Below are 23,045 nucleotides of genomic sequence, written 5' to 3' on the forward strand. Positions count from 1 at the left end.
TAATCGTCACGTTATCTGCATGCGAAACCGTTGTGATGTCAATTATTGCATTCAGCTTACATAGAAACGTTTTAGCAACATTGTAGCAATATTTTTAGGGAAAAATCTTTACATAGTAGCCCATTCTCACAGAAATTGCCACAATAATGTGAACATGTGCATAAGAATGGCTGTGTATTTCTACACAGACATTAGTTCCGCTTCTTATTCATGAATTTAGCCTAAAATATAGAATCAAACTCTAACCCCTCAGTGTGCTATTTAAACAACGCACATATGCATTTTTCAACACGCCCCCGCAAGTTCACAAATATCAACAAATTCTCATAAATAAACACCCACACACGATTAATCAGAAAGGAGATTAAATGGCAAGCTCTCGCTCAGCAAAGAACCGCGAGATTAATAATGGGGGAAGCAATCTGGAGAGTATAAATGGGTCAAATGAATTGGTTTCCATAGATAAACTCGAGCCTTAGTCTATAATTACTGAAGCACTTAGAAAGAGAGAGAGAGGGCGAGCGAGATGAAGGAGAGAGAGAGGCCGTGTGTAATTAGATTGGTTTGGCACGTGTTTATTTGTTTACTGGTTTTGTTTGCCTTGTTGTTCTGCTCTCGGTTGGCACCGTGCCCAGTCCGAACGTCGCCCGATTCAGCCGAGTGCTCGGTAGGGCTCCACACCCCCTCCATAACTGCCCTCCTCATGCCTCCACCGGTTTTAATTAGGAGGTGCATGTCTAGTTAACATTTCAACATTTAATTAAGGAGCCGCTGGAGCGCACACGCAAGCTCTTTCTCTCTCTCTCTCTCGCTCTCTTTTTTTCTTTTTCTTTCCCACTCTTTTCCTATTTCTATATGGTCAGTTTCACTTTGTCTTCGCATCTTCGTTCTTTACCAAAGACACCACAGATTCTTTTTCTTGCTCCGTAACTTGGAGACACACTCGCCAATGGTGAGGTCTGTTTAATGAGCACCATTTTTCAGTAGATAGTCCAATAAAACCTTTTGTACCATATTGTTCCCATTAATACCATATCGCCTAGGATAATAATCCAGAGTGAAACCTCCACCTGCCTCGCGCACGTAATGACCATAATTATCACTGTACAGTAAATGTGCCCTCTTGTGGGTCCAGAATTTCAACGTTGTTGAATTTAAAAATTCTGGACATTAAATTAAAATTTAAACTTTAAAACTTTAAATTAAAATTAAAACTTCTTGCATGTTTCTGTGGCCATCTTTTGCACATCTCTGTCTTGACAAAGCGATGATAATGTCTTCAGATAAGCTTTGACTGACAGGTGTTCCGCTGCCCACAGAGAGTTCAAGATCAGAGAAGCGCGAGATCAAATGCCCGACCCCCGGGTGTGATGGGACGGGTCACGTGACTGGACTTTATCCACACCACCGCAGTCTGTCAGGCTGCCCACATAAAGATCGGATCCCTCCGGAGAGTGAGTCAACATCAGACTACAGCATCCGTCTCTCTGACTCAAACACATCTTGTGTTATAACGTGCTTCTTTAGTCGTGTGATCTTTCCTTAATTTACCATTTTTTTGTTAAAAAATCCATGCTGTTAAATCTTTAATGCATTTAAGCTTGACTTCTGTTGGCTGACTTCTGTGCTGTGATTGGTTGTTCTTAGTTTTGGCCATGCATGAGAATGTCTTGAAGTGCCCAACGCCAGGCTGCACCGGTCAGGGACATGTCAATAGTAACCGCAACACACACCGCAGGTAAAGAGTTACACACGTTTGTTTTTATATCATGGTGTGGATACCTTTAGTTGACTTGTATTGTTTAAGAGCTAGTTCTAACAACAAATTTTATTTGTCTATCAATTTTTTATGCTATGAAATGTAATAATAAATATTAAATGTAATAATAAATAATAATAATAATAATAATAAATATTCTAAAATAATTTGATCAAATACTAAAATATGTATAACAATAATAACAATCATTTTGTTTTAGAAATCAATATGTTCATTTATAATCAAATATTTTTATAAATGTATTAAAATTTTGTGTAAAATAAGACATTTTATTTTATGTGTGTCTTTGCCATTCTTTTTGGGTACAAGTGGTACACACGAGAGCTATTCATCAATTAATTTCATCCAGAATAAAAGTTTGTGTTTATAATAATAATATGTCTTTTTATCTATTTATGAACACACACACACACATGTATACTGTATATTTAAGAGTGATAATGATAAAAATAAATAATAAGATAAAAATAAATATATATATATAATTGTAATATAAATAATTATGTGTACGTGTTTATAAATACAAATTAAATATGCACAGTGCACAGATATTTATAGTATGTAAACACAAACTTTTATTCTAGATGTGATTAAAAGTTTCACAAACATAGCCCACACATATTTTACTTTTTAATTTCTCCATTATCAGTTTGTCAGGGTGTCCCATCGCTGCTGCCGAAAAGCTGACCAAAACCCAGGACAAGCCGCACCTGCCCCAGCCCATGGGCGAGCACATGAAAGCAGGCAGCCCCAACTCTGACCGCGTTCTCAGGTGAGCCCCAAACCCCGACCAACACCCCCCCACCATCATTTCTCCGCATTCCACTTACCCCACATTCAGTGTCTGTCCGTCCTTTAAAGCCGCTGTCTCGGCAGTATGTGTCTATCAAACGCTCCTGCTGTGGTTGGTTAACGCTGATGTCAATCACCGAGTCACCGAACCCGCTTAGCGCAGTGTGATTGGTCGGGTGTTTCGGAACAAGAGCCCTCCCTTTTTCTTTGCCCTTCTAATGGACCACAGCCTGTCATTGCATGCTACACTCGGGCCTCAGAACCTGCTAGTCTAATTATGCCACTGATAAGCTAATTATGAGCCTTCCAGGGCACGGAGTATTGGAAAAATAATTACTTTGCTTCAGGAAAGCATGTCTGTGGTCAGACAAAGCGATGCGGATTATGAAAATAATAAGCGGTCCTCTCTTATTAGTGTTATTCTGATTTAAATGAGCGTCAGTGTACTGAGAAAGCCCATTAGGGGAGGATGCCAACAATGAGAAGTCACCAGAGAGACTTCTGACGGCTTCGCATGCCACCCTGACTAATGGGATGCGCCGACTAATGAAGAGACAGGAAACAGAGGCTAATATACTTTACATGCCGTTGTCACACAGACGGTAACCGACGTAGGTGTGTGTGTGTGAGGCCTTATCCTTTAAACCGTGCCTGGTTTACGAGCGCAATCCGGTAATGATGTTAAAGACAGAACACGGTGTCACGGTCCACAATGACACGCGCGCTCCCACACGCAAGCATTGTTTGTCTTTTCAGAGTTTCACAGGTTTCTAGGAAAATGAGTTTTAAAGGAACAGTACACCGGAATACAAAATGCTATTATTTATACATCCTTCTGTGGAATGAGAAGTTGCACAGTTGCCTCCTTTTGTGTAAAAAGAAAGCCTTTCGGATTTGGAACGAGTGAATGATGACAGAATTTGCGTTTTTGGGTGAGCTATCCCTTTAAGGCTTCAATTCCATGCTATACGATATGCTAATGTGCTCAGCGCTGATAAGACACCATTTAATCCTGCCCCTCTTCTCCTTCAGTCGCGCAGATTAAAAACCCCTCTCTCTCTCTTTCTCGCCCACTCACTCTTGAATTGACTCTTTTACAGACTATTTATCTATGGGACTCTTCCTTCCTTTTTTCTCGGCATCTCGGGCTCATTGTCAGTCTTTTAATTCTGCTTCTCTTCTGCACTCTAATTCCAGCCCACTCTTTCATTCCCGATCTTTTATGCTCACTTACACTTTGCTTTTATGCCTTTTTCTTCACTCCAGGGATATCGATTCTTTTGTTGTGAAGTGATGGAGCTCTCTCTCTCTCTCTCTCTCTCTCTCTCTCTCAGGCCCATGTGTTTTGTGAAGCAGTTGGAGATTCCTCCGCACGGCAGCTACAGGCCCAGCCTCGTCCCCGCCACGCCACGCGCTAATCTGGCCAAGGAGTTGGAGAAGTACTCCAAGGTGTCCTTCGATTATACAAGCTTCGACGTGCAGGTGTTCGGCAAGCGCATGCTCGCCCCAAAGATGCACACCAGCGAAACTTCACCCAAAGCCTTCAAATGTGAGCGGGATTAGTCACGGTTTATGAACGTTATGTATATCGCACCCTTTGCGGCGCAAAGATGTGTGTAAATGGTCTGTTATGTGAATAATACTTATAGGTTCAAGGTGATTTATTGCCGTAGCGTCAGGTTAGAGGTAATTGAGTTCGGTAGAGCGCACTTCAATAGAAGCATCGCCATTGCTGTCGACAAAAAGCAGAAGATTGAAAATTAAGTCAGTGTCGGAGATGCGGGTGGTTAGGTCTTGTCCGGTATAAGTCGGTCCCAGTATAAGTCAGACTCTTCTGTGTTATTTCTTAGAGCCTTTACACTGAAACATTAAGTAAAAAAGCTACATATTATTTTGCCCACAGCCAAACCTCCATTTCCCAGAGCATCTCCCCCAAGTCCCAGCATGCACAGTGGTTTTGGAAAGAGCTCCTCCAGAGGTTACGATTATTCCCATGATGCCGAAGCCGCCCACATGGCTGCCACCGCGATCCTCAACCTGTCCACACGCTGCTGGGAAAGACCAGAGAACCTCAGCATCAGACACCAAGATAAGGTACAGACAACATTTCTGTGTCATGTAGTGGATACCACAGTATTGGGCCAATTTTTGGTGTTTTGTATAAACACAACTTTGTTTACAGACGAATTGATGAATGTGTGCACCCTGATCCCGGTAATGCATAAAGCCTACCAATCAGATGAGAGCTTGCCAGATTGTGAAAGTGCCACTTTTCTGTACATTATCAATCATACACTCAGTGACTTTAGTTATCGGAAGTTGCAATCATTTTTAGTTCCGTATTCTGGCACATTTCCGAGTGAAAAGGAATTTCAAAGGAGAAAATTAGTGGCCGTGGCTTGCGTTTTTCACTGCGAATTGATTGGATGTATAGATGCTGTTGCATTTTGAAATGAAACTGGCAGCAGACTGACAGTTGAAGGGGAGGAGTTAACGGATGCTCCGTCCAAGCCGTCTTATTTACGTCATTTGAAATGGATAGTCATTTCAGGGCGGAAGTGGATTTTCAGATTTTAACTGAAGATTATGAGGGTACATGAATTTTAAAAAGAAAATGACCCACATTGATAAGATATTTACTATAAACGCAACAATAGTTCATGAAAAAACAAGAATTGTCATTTTTTATTTCACCGGGACTTTAAATCAATTTAAACAGCAGGACAGTGAACATCAGCCAGAACTTGGACATTGAAGATATTTAAACACCAGTTTTGGGAAGTAACAAACTAAAAAGTGAACTGAATTGTGTCTTTTTTGCCAGTAAATGATAAGGATGATAAAGATAACTATTAGGATTAAGTTTTGAAAATCATTCAAGTCCACATCACACTTATAACGATAATTATATTTAATTATAACTATATAAAGGAAAGATATTGTTTGGATCATTTTTAGAGCTATTCTTCCCAGCTGATGAATGTTCAAAAATTCAAAAAATTGAAATTTATTTAGCATTTATAATGTGAAACATAAGCGCAAGAGCCGTAATATTATCGTAATATATCATTGTTTTTTCTGTTGTTGTTCTTCCTTAAAGGGACAGTTCACCCCAAAATAAAAAGTCTGTCATCATTTACTCACCCTCGAAATCTGTATAAATGTCTTTGTTCTGAACACAGAGACAGATATTTGGAAGAATGCTTGTAACCAAACAGTTCTTGGCCACCATTAACTACCATAGTGGGAAAATTTCTTTATGCATTTATTTGTTCTGTTGAACACAAAAGGAGATATTTTGAAGAATGTAGGAAAGAAAACTGTTCTGGGGCACTTTTGACTACCAATGTCATTTTTCCTACTATGGTAGTGACAAATTACAGAATTTTCATTTTTGGGTGTAAATCATTTTAGTGATACAGTTTATTTGTTTGGTTTGTTAAAAAAACATTCTCAAAAAACAACTCTCAGATTTATTTCTTTGATCAACAGTCTTTGATGAGGCTTTGATCATGAGTTTTCTCGGAGGACGTGGAAGTGTATGTTTTATTTATCCGTATAGTGATATAACATTTTGTTACATCAAATTGAGTTAGAATACGAAAGTTTATAAATATTTGTTATTATATTATTTCTATCCAGATCATTTTTGTCTCACTAATGACATTTAGTTGTATGTGGTCGAGTTTAATGTTGTCACTGTAATAATCATTGTGTAATCACTATTGTAAATGATTTATTATAGATATCTAAACTGCTTTATAAGCAGCGTGTGTCTTCCCACAAAGGACACACGCCACATATAAGTGTCTAGTATTAAAAACAGTTCATATTTTTTCATGCAAATGGAATCTGTTAATTGAAGAAAGTGTGCGTCTGATTGAACTCAGCAGCGTTTGTATCAGACAGTCTGATGAATGCGTTTTCATGCCCGCTCGCTGTTGAGACCCTATTGCGTCATCTCCCTTCTCTTTCATCTGCACCTCCATTAGTTTCATCCCTATCTCCTCTTCATGTTGTTATTGCATTAAGTTGATAGTGAGCTCCCCGGATCGGCAGGACCAGGTGCTCTATATTCTTTTATTCAGTATTTCCATGACTAATGCTAATGAGAGCGTCTCTCTCCCGTTCCCACTATTATCTCTCGCTTTTATTTCTTTTCCTCCTCGTCCCTGTTTACGTCCAATAACATCATCTATCAGGTCCTCATCCGTCTGCCGCTGATGGAGAATGGTGGGATCTGGACTGTAATTGGAGAAGGTCCGTCCTCGATACTGTGATATAAAAAAGGCTTTCTCCTCGGCCCAGAGAGTGACTTCTTCATCATTTTTCGATTTCCTGACATGTTTTTAGCAGAAGGGGATAAAAGGGGAAGATTAATGGGCAGAAAGGCCCAGTGGCTCAACGCTAATCATACTGGGATTGCTCTGGGATCAGTGCCTGATGTGTGCACACATCTTCATCTCTATGTACCATCCAGATCCAGTGTCAGGAATTAACTTGTGTCCAGTGTCAGGAATTAACTTGATTTTTCTTCAGCGTTATTTCCGTGTGCCATTCATTTACATCCTCAAAATACTCAATGGCAACTACCTACATATTTTATCTCTCTCTTTTGCAGAGTATGGAAATAGAAGTTGACGAAAACGGCACTCTGGACTTGAGCATGAAGAAACCTATAAAAAAGGAAGCCGGCATGTCTTGCGCCAGTCCAGTGCGCTCCCCCGATCTGTCTTCATCATCCTCGTCCTCATCTCTTCACCATGGCAACAGCAGCATCTCTCCCCACTCTTTACACGCCTACAAACAGGAAGAGTGGGAGGGGCCTCTGGACTACACCAAACCCAATCGGCAGAGAGAGGAGGAGCTAGAAGAGGTAGATTTTCTGTTTATTTACACGATTGATACACAAGTATCATTTAACCATCAGACGCACTTTAGTCACCGCGTGTGTAATGTATGCTTGCTTATCTTTACACAGATGGACCACAGCGCTCACTCATTCGCCTCGTCCGACCCAGAGGACTGCGACATGATGCAGGACATCCTCGAAGACAGGAAGTACCCCGGAGAGGTCACGACCCCTAGCTTCAAGGTCAGGTTCCAGCCCAAGGACACCAAGAAGGAACTCTTGATGTAAGTGGTGGTGGTGAAAAATGTTTGTGCACACATAAAAAAAATCAGCAGAATGTTTCACTTAGTCAGGCTTTAATTTTGCATTTTGTCTCCTGGTGCAGATGTCCCACTCCTGGCTGTGACGGCAGCGGCCACATCACAGGAAACTACGCATCCCATCGCAGGTACAGAATGCACACGTTTCCTTTGAGCTTTTTGTGCCCTGTGCAGGACATATTATGTAGATTTTCTCTCTCTCTTTTGCTTAACTCTGGCCTGCTCTTCTGCTTTACTGACTCGGGATGTTCTGGGTTCTTTTTACTTCATCCTCTCTCTTTTCTCTTTCGTATCCCTCTTCTGTGTTTTTAGCCTGTCTGGTTGTCCTCTCGCTGATAAGAGTCTGCGGTCCCTCATGGCAGCACACACAGCCGATCTCAAGTATGTGTGCTTTACTTCTGCTCTCGCTCTTTTCGTTCACGTTCACTTGGGTATGCTTGGCGGAATTCTGCTTTTTACTCTCTTTGTTGTTTGTTTCTTATGAAACAGTATCATGAGCATTCAACATGTTGATGATGTAATAGGTTACTTAAAGGAGTCTTAAAGGTCCAGTGTATGAAATTAAGCGGCATCTAGTGGTGAGGTTGCGAATTGCAACCAACGGCTCACTCCACTGCTCCACCCTCCCTTTCGAAGCACTACGGTGGCTGACACAGAACTAAGATGTTGTTACGTTTTCGTGTCTTTGCTTGAGGAGATAACGTATTTGCGAAACCCGCTCTGTAGAGCAGTTTGTCCATTCAGGGCGACTGTAGAAACAACATGGCGAATTCCGTGTAAGGGGACCCGCGGTGTATATAGATAGAAATAGCTCATTCTAAAGTAATAAAAACATAACGCTTCATTATGTAAGGTCTTTATACCCCTCTGAAGACATAGTTCCCTTTCTGTCGGTCTCTCGACGTTGTGTCGAGCCGACAGATGGGGTTCGCTCTTGAGAACCTATCATCTTCTGACCAGTTTAGAAAAGGCCAATGAAATTGGCGAATGAAATTTGCACGCCGGACTCCGCCCCCGGATATCCGGGTATAAAAGGGAGACGGCGTGCTGCATTCATTCACCTTTTGTTCTTCTGAGCCTTCACACTGATCGACTTCAAGACTTCAATCTCTACGCCGAATTACTGCTGGAATCTTATGACGTGGTGCAGCAGACTGTCCCTTCCTGCAGCGACTTCCCCTGGGCGTCTCGGCAGTGCCAGAAGTGTTCAAGTTTTTTTCAAAAGAGCAAATTTCTCCAGCGTGGCATGTCCCTCTGTTCTCATGGGTGCAACACACTCATCGAGGAGGGGGACGGACACAATGTCTGCTTCCAGTACGCTGGGGCAGACGTTGTGGATACGTCCTGCTAGCACTGCGGGCGGTTGACGATTTAGATGTTGCGTCACAGGCGGCTGTGTTCCCACGGGACTGTGACGGCAGGACTACGGCCCTGCCACCCGCTACGGCAAGCAGCGAGGGTGATATGAGGATTACTGTGAGTGCTTATCCGCCAGCCACTGGCTCACGGACCGTTCGCACCTCGTCTCGCTCGTCTGACCGTTCCCCAGGAGACGGTCCCACCGTCTTGTTCCTCAACCACGTATTCGGACACGATGCGTGATGATGAGATGTTGTAGCATCGGAGGGTGACGTACTGCTATCCGACTCCGACGATTCCTCGGGCTCCCTCCCTCGGGGGGACGAGCCCAGGAAGAAGTGGACGTCGAAATGTCAGCCATGCTTTCCCGGGCCGCCGTGAGTGTTGGGTTGCAGTGCCCGCACTGCCTCTCCCAGTGCTCGTGGCTGGCTACATGGCGCCTCGGGGTTGAACGCTGCTCCAAGCCGCGCCTGCCCCAGTGCCGTGTTTACCGGAAGTGCATGAGGAACTTAGTAAGACCTGCAACGCCCCTTTCCGGCACGTTCACTTCTCTTCCCTCGTGGGTGAGGCAGCTAGGGGATACGTCGATGTCCCCCAGGTGGAGTGTGCCGCCTCGGTGCACTCGTGTCTGCAGGTGGCGGCCATCTGGGGGGCTCGACCTAGACTCCCATCCAAAGCATCCTCCTGCTCTCTGGTGTCGAGAGCTCACATTGCGGTGGACCAAGCTGCCTCCTCTCTCCTTGCTATGGCTCCTGCCAGGCCAAGGCGTTGAGAGAGCTTCACGTGGGTAAGACCGACCCAGCGCTTATGCAGGAACTCCGCGCCGCCACCGACCTCGCTCTATGGGCGACCAAGGTGACCGCGCAGGCCCTGGGTCGGGCGATGTCCACACTTGTGGTCCATTAGAGACACCTCTGGCCGAACCTTGCACAGTTGAGTAACACCGAGAAGGTCCGCTTTCTCGACGCACCCATCTCGCAAGGGGGGGGGGCTGTTTGGTGATACTGTCGAGCCACAGTTCTCGACAGTAAAGAAGCAGACAGAGTATATCAAGCATATCCTCCCCCGCCGTGACTCGGCTGCCCTCGGCCGTCGATTCCCCAGCAACGTCTGCTTCCCAGCAGTCCTGGTCCTCTTCAACGCCCTCCGGCTCTGGCGCCCCCCCCCACTCAGGTGGTCCCCCCGGAAGAAACATCGAAGAGGAGACCATCGCCCCATCAGCAGCCACGGCGAAAGCGGCCCTCATGGGAAGACCCCAGGGAGATTGAGAATACCATCGGGCCCGACCCCAGCCACTCCATCGCTGGGGGATCGGAGAGGGACTGTTCCTGCCCCGTCTCACCACCTGCTGGCCCCCTCCGGGGGGCTAGCGCCCACTTACTCACATAAAAGGAGTTTCCTCTCTCTCTGGGTCATTACAGCTGCTCCCACCCTTGGCACGACGGTGGACGGCAACTCGACGTTGCGCCATGGCGAAGCACAACGTTGAGTATAAACACCAGCCCTCAGCACTCTCAGTCAGACAGTGCGTTGAGCTGCGTAATCGCCAGGCAGGAAAAACAGCAGAGCCGATCTCCTCCCCGGGGGCCCTCCCCCAGCAAGGGATCCGTATTGCTGGCCATCGAACCACCCCCGCGGGGGCGATGAAGCAGATCAAACCCCTAGTCCCCCTGTCTCGGTTCCTGGGAGCTTGGCTTCAGCTTCCCAGGCCATCAGGCTGGCTAGGGAGGACGATCCGTCTTGGCTACGCGATCCAGTTCGCCAGATGCCTTCCCAAGTTTTGGGGCATCTTCTCTACCTCAGTCAGAGGTGGGGATGCGCCTGTGCTTCGGGCCATGTTTGCCACCCTTCTGGCGAAGGGAGCGATCGAGCCCTTCCTACCAGCCTAGATGTTCAACGGGTTTTACAGCCCGTACTTCATTGTCCCAAAGAAAGGCGGGGGGCTGCGCCCCATCCTAGATCTGCGTGCCCTGAACAAGCACCTACACAAGCTGCCGTTCAGTATGATCACGCAGAAGCGCATCCTGTCGTCTGTCAGATGTCAGGATTGGTTCATGGCAGTCGTCCTGAAGGACGCGTACTTTCATGTCTCGATCCTCCCTCGACATCGGCCGTTCCTACGGTTCGCTTTCGAGGGGCGGGCATATCAGTACAGGGTCCTCCCCTTCGGTCTGTCCCTGTCTCCACGTGTCTTCACAAAGATCGTGGAAGCCGCCCTCCTTCAGGGAAGGAGGTGTGCAGGTACTGAACTATCTCGACGACTGGCTAGTCTTGGCACACTCGCGAGATCTGTTGTGTACACACAGGGACCTGGTGCTCCGGCACCTAGATCAGTTGGGGCTACAGGTCAACTGGGAATAGAGCAAGCTCTCCCCTGTGCAGAGCATCCTCTTTCTCGGTATGGAACTCGACTCGGTCTCCATGACAGCACGGTTAACTACCGAGCGTGCACAGTCAGTGTTGAACTGCCTGAAGGTTTTCAGGCAGTCAGCGGTCCCCCTGAAACAATTTTAGAGGCTCCTGGGTTACATGGCATCCTCGGTGGGGGTGGTCCCCCTCGGGTTGATGCACATGCGACCGCTCCAACAATGGCTACAGAGCCGGATTCCTTGGAGAGCGTGGCACACCGGCAGCAGGCGTATGGTCATCACGCCTTTCTGCCGACGCACCCTGACCCCCTGGTCGTCCATGACCTTCTTGCAGACAGGAGTCCCCCTAGGGCAGGTGTCAAGGCACGTCGTAGTGACGACGGATGCCTCCCTGCAGGGTTGGGGTGCCGTGTGCAACGGGCATGCAGTGTCGGGGCGGTGGACGGGCCCCTGCCTGCGTTGGCACATCAACTGCCTAGAGTTGTGGGCTGTGCTACTTGCACTGAGGAGGTTACAACCTCTCGTGCAGGGCAAGCACGTGCTGTCCGGATGGAAAGCACAGCTGCCGTGGCGTATACCAATCGTCAGGGTGGCGTTCGCTCACGGCAGCTAACACGACTCGCCCGGCGCCTCCTCCTTTGGAGTCCGCAGGTGATCTGCTCCCTGCGAGCCACACACATCCCAGGCGCCCTGAACCAGACAGCCGACGCGCTCTCTCGTCAGTGGACGCCTCGTGGAGAGTGGCGAGTCATCCCCGCGCAGTCCAGCTCATTTGAGAGCAGTTCGGCCAGTCACAGGTGGACCTGTTTGCCGCCCGGTCTCCACCCATTGTCCGCTTTGGTACTCCCTGACCAAGGCACCCCTCGGGACAAGCGGAAGTACGCCTTTCCCCCAGTGAGCCGCATTGCACAGACCCTGTGCAAGGTCAGGGAAGAGGAGCATCAAGTGGTACTAGTTGCGCCCTACTGGCCCAACCGGACTTGGTTCTCAGAGCTGGTGTTTCTGATAACAACTCCCCCCTGGCCGATTCCCCTGACAGAGGACCTTCTGTCACAGGGGAAGGGCACGTAATGGCATCCCAGGCAGACCCCTGGAACTTCCATGTCTGGACGGGACGAGAAGATCCTGAGTGGCCCACCCCCTGCGATGGTTGGGACATCACTCAGGCTGGGGCCTCGGCCACTAGGCTGCTATATGCCCATAAGTGGTGCCTCTTCTCGTCCTGGTGCTCTTCTCGAAGAAAAGTCCCGCGGAGTTGCTCGATCGGGAATGTGCTGTCCCTTCCTCAAGAGAGACTGGAGAGTAACCTCTCCCCCCTCCACACTGGGAGTGTATGTAGCCGCTACGGCCGCTCATCACGACCCAGTTGCTGGGAAGCCTCTGGGACAGCATGACCTGGTCATTAGGTTCCTAAGGGGCGCGAGAAGGCGATCGCCTCATCTGCGCTCCGTACCCTCTTGCGACCTAGGTGGCGGGCCTCAAGAGGCCCCCCCCCTTTGAGCCCCTCGGAGCTGCCGCTCTTTCTCACCTCACGATAAAGATGGCTCTCCTGATGGCGCTCACCTCCAAGAGGGTAGGGGACCTACAAGCACCCTCCGTGTCCACAGATTTCCTAGAACTCGGGCCCGGTGACTCTCACGTTATCCTGAGACCCCGGCCCGGCTACGTGCCCAAAGTTCCCACCACTCCCCCTAGAGACCAGGTTGTGAACCTGCAGGCGCTCCCCACTGGGGAGGAAGACCCAACCCTTTCCGCGTTGTGTCCAGTACGCGCACTGCGCCTCTGCTTGGACCGCACGCAGAGCTTCAGAAGCTCTGAGCAGCTCTTTGTCTGTTTTGGAGGTCAGCAGAAGGGGAGGGCTGTCTCCAAACAGAGGCTGGCGCACTGGATCGTGAATGCCGTCACTACGGCATACCGATCTCAAGATCGCCCCTGCCCGTTAGAGGTGAGGCACACTCCTCATGGGCACTGGCTCAGGGCGCCTCTCTGGCAGACATCTGCAGAGCTGCAGGGTTGGGCTACGCCCATCACCTTCGCAAGGTTCTACAACCTACGCGTGGAACCGGTGTCAGCCCGCATCCTGCAAGGCAACATGTAGGACCGGCAGCCGGTAGGGCGTATGCCTGCGAAAGCCCTTCCCCCCCTTCCTTAGGTGGGTCAGCTGCTATTTCCGCCTCCCTTCTTTCCCCACTGGGTAAAGTACAGGCATTACATCCATCACTAAGCACCTTCCTGGGGGGCAGGCTGGGCAGAGCAGCCCTGCCCCCTTAGGCCGGGGAACAGTTGAGTTACCTACCACATAGCTCTAACCGGACCTAGTGCTCCAGACGTGGTAACCCCCCCCCAGTGGGTGGTTCTGTCTGATGTATCCTCATGATTGGTCCCACCTCGGTAACCCATGACCTCCTTAGGTGGACTCCCACCTTGCGGTTAACTGCTTCAGTCCGCACATTTTCCCATGAGTTCTCCCCTGATGGTGAGACCTTGTTGGTGTCTCTACTAAATCCTCCCTACGGAGGTAGTGGTCTCTGTAGCGTTTTTCCCCCAGGGGGGAATAATGCTTACCCAGTGGCCCTTACGGTGCCGGGCGGCTTCTCGCTGTTAGAGAATCAAGGCCTCCGCCCGTGACGGCCGGTGGCAGGGGCTTCCCACCTTTTCTTCAAAAGCTCTGGGACCCCCTACCTCTCCACTGGACAATTACAATTTCGCTCTAGCACTCGTCTGACTCGCCCAGGTCAGTCAGCGTCGCTCCGCTGGAGATTGTGACGCTGCACAGCGCTGTGGCGTTTTCCATAGGAACCCCATCTGTCGGCTCGACACAACGTCGAGAGACCGACAGAAAGGGAACGTCTTGGTTACGGATGTAACCTCAGTTCCCTGATTGAGGGAACGAGACGTTGTGTCCTTCTTGCCACAATGCTGGCCGCCCGCCGCAGCGGTCGAGGGATGCTCAGGCTCCTCAGACCAAAAGGTGAATGAATGCAGCACGTCGTCTCCCTTTTATACCCGGATATCCGGGGGCGGAGTCCGGCATGCAAATTTCATTCGCCAACTTCATTGGCCTTTTCTAAACTAGTCAGAAGTTGATAGGTTCTCAAGAGCGAACCCCATCTGTCGGCTCGACACAACTTCTCGTTCCCTCCATCAGGGAACTGATGTTACATCCGTAACCAAGATGTTATGTATTATATTGCATTTCTGTCAATAGATCCCACTAAAAATGACACACTGGACACATAGTACTTCTACGGTATTTCTACATGAATAAAAGTTAACCCCTGTCCCAAACTCTCCATCTTTAACCTTTGACTTCACTTTTAGATGTCCAACTCCAGGATGCGATGGCTCAGGACATATCACCGGCAACTACGCGTCTCACAGAAGGTATGACACATTCAGCAATCCCTCCAACGTACACACAAATACAAACACAGGACAGAGAAGTTTAGCGCTAGTTGTATTTTAGACACTTTTCGATTGGTGAGTAGGATATAGGGAACATACCCCTGTTTTTATACTCTTTTGTTAAGTAACTCAACAGAAGCGTCTTTACCGCTCTAACACCGTGTCCCACCTGGGTGTGCATCAAAAAGTCTCATAGTAATCTAAATATGTTTTCTCAAAAAATGCTCGATTTCTATTTTTGTCACTGAGTAGCAACACCTGCAGCGAACTTTCACTAGTCCAAAATCCCTCTTTACCTAGCTTCAAGATGAACTGATGCACAGAATCCTTGTATTTAACATCACATTTCCGATTGGCTGTAACACATCACAGAGCACTTCACTGTCACTGAGGACAGAAAGTTGCTTAACGTTTGAAACCCGTTGCATCACCCGGCTCGGACACGGCGTATCGCTTACCTTCTGTTGCGTCTTTATCAAAAGTACTTCAATTTGGTTTCTTCTGCTTTGTTTTGGGTCACTAAACTCTTCAGTTACCGCGGACTGACTGACGTAGTTCTCGACCCATGTTGTTCTGAGTTTCTGGCTCCTCTGATCACGAGCTGCGTACTCTCTGTTTTCAGTTTGTCTGGGTGTCCACGGGCCAAGAAAAGTGGGATAAAAACAACACCCCTCAAGGACGACAAGGAGGACTCGGAGCTCGTAAAGTTCGTACTTCCTAGAAAGTCTTTCCCCTTTCTTTAATGCTACTCATACGGTAACAAATATTGTTTTAGCTGTTTGCTGTCAGGTAATGGTGAAATCATTTTACAATAGTGTAATGCAGCTTAGAAAACCCCTCTCCTACAAGAACCAAGTTCTGATTTAAGAAACCTTTTGACCAATCATTTGAGATGTCAGAGCACCACATCCCAAAATAATACAGCTTTGTTAAATATCACCTTGGCAACCTTCTGAATACCTTGCTCGTATGCCCGCTGTGAGCTTACGAATCAATTGTGTAGTTCCCCACGTGGGGAACTAGTTCAAATTTATTTTCGCCTTTTTATTTTATTTTCACAAGCAAGAAGACAAAGTGCTAACAGAATATTACAGCACAGATGGCTCACGAGCCATTGAAATGTTGTGCGCCTTTTTGTTAGTTAGTCTTTAGTCTGCTTTTTTGACTGCCAAGTGTAGAAGCTTTTCATCCACATGAATTCACACAAGTCAATGAGCAGCCGCATATGGTGCCACTCAAGCTTCCAGTGTGTAAAAATGCCTTTTTCCGTTTTTTTTCAATGTTGTAGTATTCACAGTCACTGTTGGGCAAAGTATGTAGCTAAATATAGCTGACTTTACAAAAAACGGCACTTGAGCGAGAGAGCAGAAAAAGATGACTAAAGTACATAGCAAGGTGATATTCGCATTGCTTTTACAATCAGATCTGTCAGTTGTTTTACACTTTCCAAACTGTGTTTTTCTGTTTTATACATTGTCTTCTATCTGTCATACCCATCTGTTTGTGTCCACCTCTTTTTGTCTCACAGGTGTCCAGTGCCGGGGTGCGACAGCCTGGGTCACATCAGCGGGAAGTACGCCACTCACCGGAGCGCTTATGGATGCCCGCTGGCAGCCAGGTGGCAGAAGGAGGGTTTGCTGAACGGGTCTCCGTTCTCATGGAAGGCGTTTAAGACCGAAGGCCCCACGTGCCCTACGCCTGGATGCGACGGATCGGGACATGCCAACGGCAGCTTCCTCACCCACCGCAGGTACTTGAGAGAAGAAAATAAGAGGGTTTCAATGGCACTTGAAGAAAATTGTTAGGGGAGGTGTGTAATTTAAAAACGTATTGCGTGGGGATGACCTTAAGCTAATTGTGGGTTGGATTTGAAAAAATATATTGTGCATTATTTTGGTGCCACTTGTAGGGCAAAACGGTGTATAGTTTTTGATAATGATGAAGATGATGATGACGGTAATGATGATGGTGTGTTTGGTTTCAGTCTCTCGGGCTGCCCAAGAGCCTCCCTCAATAAAAAGAAAACCAAGTTCCCTGGAGATGAGTATCTCAGCACTAAATTCAGAGCCAGTGACGGTGAGACTCTCCATCCATTTGAGAACGTCTTCAATATAATTAAATCAATTTAATGAAGACTCGTTCCTCTCTTTGCAGTGTTAGACAATGATGAAGACATCAAGCAACTCAATAAAGAAATTAATGAGCTCAATGAATCTAACAATGAGATGGAGGCAGATATGGTCAACCTTCAAACACAGGTTAGACATGCAACTTTGATATAATATAACGCTGTCAGGGCAGAGTTATTATATTTTAGTTTTTAGTTTTATTCATATTTAAAATTAGCTTTTTATTTTTATATTTCTATTTTTTATGTACATTTTTGTTACATTTTTAGGAATTTTTGTTATATGCCTTTGTCATTTTATTATTTTGTTTCTATATAAGATCATTTTTTTTGTTTTATTTTAGTTTTTGTTTATTATTATAATTTTAGTACCTTAAACTTCATTCAGTTTATTTCTGAGGCAACATTTCAATTTTTCGTTTTGTTTTTCCAATAATGTTAAGATCAATATTTTAGTTGATTTCAATAAACAGAAATTTAATTTTACTAATCTAAAATAACCTTTGTTTTTAATGTATTCATACATTTATAAATATGTATAAATCTATAATTTTTTTCTATTTAAAACTTGAACTTGCAATGTAAGTTTGAACATTGCAACATGGGATAGTGGAGAAAGTGGTCGAGTTTAATCCGATTAAAAAATCATCTCTTTCTTATGCTGTAGATCACATCCATGGAGAACAACCTGAAAAACATCGAGGAGGAGAATAAGATCATTGAGGAACAGAACGAAGCTTTGTTCATGGAGCTGTCTGGACTCAGTCAAGCTCTTATACGCAGTCTGGCCAACATACGCCTGCCTCAGATGGTAAGTTATTGCACACACACACACATACAAAGACACAAGCAAAAACATTGGAGCTCATAAAAGCATTCCTATTCTAGAAATCCACTTAATTTAGATGCATTTATATCCATCTCACAAACTGGGGCTCCGATTTGCATTCCAGCAGGAGCCAATCACAGAGCAGAATTTCGAGAGCTACGTGAGCACCCTGACTGACATGTACACCAATAAGGACTGCTACCAGAATCCGGAAAACAAGGCCCTTCTGGAGACCATCAACAAGGCGGTAAAAGGCATTAAGGTGTAAAGAGGCTTGATGCGAAGAGCATATTAATGACACAAAAAGGGCATTCAGGTTTTTTTGAACAACACTCTAAACCTTCAACCCAGGGAGCATTCTGTGACGAGATATAAAAGAGGTATATAATATATATTACTACGGACCAAAATCCACAAAAGCTGCTGGATTGGAAGGGGAGGAGAGAAAGAACGGAACCAAATCCTTCAGTTTATTTACAAAGACAAGGAGAGACACAAATCAAATATTCGTTAGAGCTTTGTTTTACATTCATCTGGTGAAAAAAGTGATTGAAGATGTTTTTGAAGAAGAAGGGCAGGAAGGAGCTCCAAAGCCTCAGTATGCAGAGTATACAGGTTTTGGATGAAATTTGGGAGGACACTGCTCTTAAACAGCAAATGTGACGTCTGAAATGATATGTGGTCCTGGATTCACGCAAGGCCAGACGGGACACACATATGCAGTATTTCCTCATCCATCCTTCCTTTTCTTCTTGTTGAAGGCAACGGTTATGGATGAAAGGTTGTGGGAATGAAGAGAATGTCATGTTAACATTCTCTCTGCTTTTTGAGTCATGCCATGTGGCTCTGTAAATTTCACTTGTTAAAACACTATTTTATAAGGTTTTTTATTTATTTATTGCCATTTTAGAGCTACATGCAGGTGCACTGATTTAATCTCCTTTATTTGTAGTACTTACACTGTAGGACCCAATGTAGTCATATCTTTTTCATATGAACAATGAGTTGCACTTCATTTCAGTAAATTCAACATCCAACAAGATGAGGGATTGTTACTGATACATAAATTATACTAAATTTGTCCAGACACTTATTTATGTTTCGTTATAATTTATTTTTCCCTGTGTTATTTATTTTAATGTACTTATTTAAAAATCCACAGTGGAAAAAACAACACTTCTTATAAAATGTGACTCGCCACATGTTTGGAAAGAGAAAAACATACTACTAATTTTTATAACTCCTTTCGTTTGACTAAAGAGTTTTTAAACAGTTTTTAAGTGCAAATATTTTTAGCCGATAATGTTTTGATAATTTTGTATTTCTCTCTCTCTCTCTCTCTCTCTCGCTCTCTCTCTCTCTCTCTCTCTGCAAATCTGCATTTTATTTTGACCCAAATTTCCAAACCCGAGGGAGAAGTATCATCTCTATTTATTATTTATTTAATATTTATGAAATTATAAAATGTGATTGTTGTAATGTATATTTATTTTGTAAACGTCTCTGTGTGTTTGTGAAGTCTTAGTAGTCTTGAAGAACTTTTGGCGATTGAAAAATAAAGACAAAAAACATGTTTGGACAAGAGAATTACAAATTATGATTATCTAAGGTTTTCCTTATACCAGCATTACTTCTTGTAGGAATGTAAAGAGAAAAAAAGCAATTCCAAAACTGTGGAACCTACAGCTTTGTCTCTTACCCCGTCAATTTCAACAGGAAGAAGTTCACAGGAGGAAACGGTGAATCCTCTTTCGCTGTTTTTTATCTCTTCAAGCTCTCTGTAGTGGCCAAATACTGTCGCCCCTGAATGACCCTACGAATCGCAAATGGATTATTTTTGCTCTTGGCTAAAATGATTATCTTTAGAGACTTTTTGGACCGTGGGAAGTGGGTGGGCATTTGTGCCACGTGGGGAACGGGAGGTGAATACCAACCGTCTCAAAGGAAACTCTGGAACCACGATGTCCTTACTCAGCTAGTGTCACACCCGTGTAGCCTTATACTAGAATTTTATTTCTTCAATGCACAAAGTGCCACTGACCAGTGCTTTCGTTAACGACGCCGCCCATTCAGCGACCTCACTTCCCTCGGGTCATGTGACCCCGTGGCATAAGTGGGGGTTGTGACAGATGCCTTTCTTCCTTTGCCATGATGGCCATATCTACACAATATATTCATTCTGTATTTAAAAGAAAAAAGAAGACAAAAAAAGCTATATATAGTATATAAACATACATATATTTTTTCAGTGTAGTTGTTAACTCTTTTTCTCTTATAATAGCTAAACAAAAACAATATCTTTCCAAAAGCTGTGAGTACTACTATCGATAGATAACTAAATATGAAAAAAGACCCAGTTTACTGTGGTTGCGAGGAACCGTGTGTTTTATAAAATGTAAACGTACCTATTTCTAAAGCAAAGGATAAGAGGATGTTTGTAGAGTTTCCTATTTTTCAGCCGTTTTCTGGTCTCACTGGGCCTCTGTGTGTATGTCAGTCACATTAATGGGACAATGGTTTAAAGGTTAGTCATAGTGTTCAATGAGACTGTAATTGTAGTGTGCTGATCTGTTTTTAGTGTGGTGTTGTACGGTGTCGTGCAGTTCCGTTGGGACAAACCACGCTGGACAAGTGTGTAAAATGACATCATCACAACAGCGCCTCTATTTTGCCAATAGAGCGCGTGTTTCATTTTGCTAAAATGGTACTCGCCAACCATATCGTTCATTTGCTATGATAGCAGCAATTGTGATAGACAGGACACGTGTGCACTATTCCAAATCTCAAAATCTTGAATGCCAACTAATGACCTTTCAGACAAGTTTTCTGTGTATGTGTGTGTGTGTTTATTTATTTGATTTATTTTAGAAAGAGAACAAACGGCTGTTGGCTAACAGAAAACTGTTCATTGCACCAAACAAATTGCGTCACATTTGCAAATGTCTTTTGCTTGTCTTGTTGTTGTTTCATGTGATTCTGTATGCTGTCTGAAATGTCAAATGCCCTTTGATGCAGAGACCACGGGGGTTGATTCAACCATGTTCAATTTAACATCAAGAGCCCCCTTATTAAGGCTTGCCTTATCTGACTGAAGTTTCTGGACGTATTGTTGCCTTTTCACCTCAACAAAACCCTGTATAGTACGAACTATCAGATTTGTTCAGAAGCTTAGTTTGGATAAACTGAAAAGATGCGAGACGTTTAGTTTTTAGTCCGAGATTGTCATTGGTTTGCCCTCACACCAGAGAATGAAGCGGACGCTTGTTGCATAAATCTTTGTCCATTTTCATAGAATGTCAAATCCTCTCCTGGCCTCATTCGCCTCGTTCTCTGTAACCTTTCCACAGGAAAGATGTGAGTTGCATTTCAATCCAAAACCACTTCTTTAGCTGAAATAAGCATAACAGCAGAATCTTCTTCCTTCTATTAAATATTATAGAGGTATAGAGAGAATATTCAGCGCAAATGTCACTACTGTTCTCTAAAGAGGCTTTATGTTGGAAAAGAAACATTTATATCTGCTTATTACTTCTGACGTGAGATCCTTTAAGCATGTGTGAATTATTCCTCCTGATGCATGCTTTTTAAACGCTCGCTGTCAGAGAAGATGAGCAGCTATGAATGTTATAGTGAGATGTAGATTCAGCCTAATAATGTAGCATGTTCTCTGGAGCAGTGTAGCAAGTTTGTATTATATGTATCCACTACCCATCACACCAAGTATTATCTTCATCAGTCACTTTTCCGTACGTTACCACAACAAGAATATCTTCATATGTATTATACTGAAAGTACAGCCTTTCCAAGAGTGACCTTGACTTGACAGGTCAAATAAAATGGGTTCCTATGTCATCTATATTTTTATGAGAGGAACTGTAATGGCATCCAAGTCGGAAGCCTTGTTGAAATGACACTGTTTGTCCCATTAAGCTGATATAACCAAAAGGCCCTCGTTCTCTGTGTACTGTAGCTTACAGCTCTGTGGTTTCTCATGTGTGCCTTTTCTCGCTTCTGTTCACTGCAGGAAAGGGTGTGTTTACATTTAAGGTCTGGGTTCAAATCCCACTCAGGACGGCGAATCTTTTTCTTTCCTTCTTTTGACGACAAAAAAAACAAAACAGTAAAGCAGTGAACATGATAGGCAGAAATTGATATTCAAAAAATCGATCACAATACATAAACTTCCCAAACACTTTGTGACAAACTGTGATTTTGATTCAGGTTGCACGATGGGTCATTTCATTGAATCTGAAATCAAACGTATACCGGATGAAGCATTTATGCGCAGGGCATTATTCTGACAACAATGGGATTCTGTACATTTGTAATAAAGACGTGTTGTTGTATGAAAGAATCTTTCCAAGTAAATGACAAAAAAATATGTATTTTCACCCACGGCCAAGGCTTGTCCTCTTGAGTCCTTTTTACAGAGATCAGCTATTTTTACTGGTGATTTTGTAGCCACGTTATTCTCCTTTAGAAAATGACAAAAAATGGTACTTCCAAAAAATAAGCACTTCCACAGCGATACATGTTTTTTGTCACTTTTGTAGCATTTCCGTAGGTTTTTATTTCTTGTAGAGCAGGACAAGCTATGGCTGTGCGTGATTCCGGGTAACTTTGGAAATGAAGTGTGTAGCTGGTTTTGGATTGTGACCGTGTTTGTGTACCCTTGTACCTGTGCTCATTGATATCAGTGTTAAAAAAGAACAACAATGTCTGTTTTGTGGAAGTATCGTTCATTTCAGTGTTATATATGGGAAACATTAATAAAGAGTTCATAATGGTGATCTTTTTGAGTATACAGTTACTGTATGATGTGTCTGTTTATATGTACTTTGTTTGTACAAGTTTGCACACACCTGACTGAATATTTTGGATAGAAAGGTTTGCACTTCAATTTTGTTTTATAGGCTGGTAAGACAAACTGACAAACAAAAATGTAACTACTTGGAAAAGGAACCCAGGTTGTGATAGTATTAGAATAGTGGTAAACAACGAGTTAACGTTAGTTTTATTTTTCATTAGACTAAGAAATGAATCTTTTTAGAGATTTACAGGAGTATGAACGTCATCCAGGTGTATTAAGCCTTTAATATTCTGCCCCCTGCTGGAGGCATGAGAGCACTGCCATACAAAACAAATCCTAGCGACATAACAAACTTCGACCTTAGAACAGGGACCTACTTTTTAATGGTTAACAGTTTATTG

The 23,045-nt window shown here is 44.6% G+C and overlaps 1 protein-coding gene across 5 annotated transcripts in view; it reads left to right on the forward strand.

Moving 5' to 3' along the window:
- myt1b (myelin transcription factor 1b) overlaps nucleotides 1-22,624 on the forward strand; it is a 40,029-nt gene extending 17,405 nt beyond the window's left edge. For 2 of the 5 annotated variants that reach the window (XM_057363322.1, XM_057363324.1), the window contains 16 exons: nucleotides 1,320-1,454; nucleotides 1,648-1,738; nucleotides 2,430-2,552; nucleotides 3,907-4,121; nucleotides 4,476-4,666; nucleotides 7,194-7,448; nucleotides 7,554-7,708; nucleotides 7,810-7,872; nucleotides 8,057-8,125; nucleotides 14,794-14,856; nucleotides 15,500-15,583; nucleotides 16,406-16,627; nucleotides 16,862-16,953; nucleotides 17,032-17,135; nucleotides 17,673-17,816; nucleotides 17,959-22,624. In XM_057363322.1, coding sequence (XP_057219305.1) covers nucleotides 1,320-1,454; nucleotides 1,648-1,738; nucleotides 2,430-2,552; nucleotides 3,907-4,121; nucleotides 4,476-4,666; nucleotides 7,194-7,448; nucleotides 7,554-7,708; nucleotides 7,810-7,872; nucleotides 8,057-8,125; nucleotides 14,794-14,856; nucleotides 15,500-15,583; nucleotides 16,406-16,627; nucleotides 16,862-16,953; nucleotides 17,032-17,135; nucleotides 17,673-17,816; nucleotides 17,959-18,102 — 2,150 coding nt within the window. In that variant the 3' untranslated portion in view covers nucleotides 18,103-22,624. The remainder of the gene's footprint in view (nucleotides 1-1,319; nucleotides 1,455-1,647; nucleotides 1,739-2,429; nucleotides 2,553-3,906; nucleotides 4,122-4,475; nucleotides 4,667-7,193; nucleotides 7,449-7,553; nucleotides 7,709-7,809; nucleotides 7,873-8,056; nucleotides 8,126-14,793; nucleotides 14,857-15,499; nucleotides 15,584-16,405; nucleotides 16,628-16,861; nucleotides 16,954-17,031; nucleotides 17,136-17,672; nucleotides 17,817-17,958) is intronic. The other 3 variants (XM_057363323.1, XM_057363326.1, XM_057363325.1) reach the window with 2 other exon arrangements.
- Nucleotides 22,625-23,045: the final 421 nt, after the last annotated feature.

The sequence above is a fragment of the Triplophysa rosa genome, linkage group LG21, assembly GCF_024868665.1.
Source record: "Triplophysa rosa linkage group LG21, Trosa_1v2, whole genome shotgun sequence".
In the NCBI taxonomy this organism is placed as follows: domain Eukaryota; kingdom Metazoa; phylum Chordata; class Actinopteri; order Cypriniformes; family Nemacheilidae; genus Triplophysa; species Triplophysa rosa.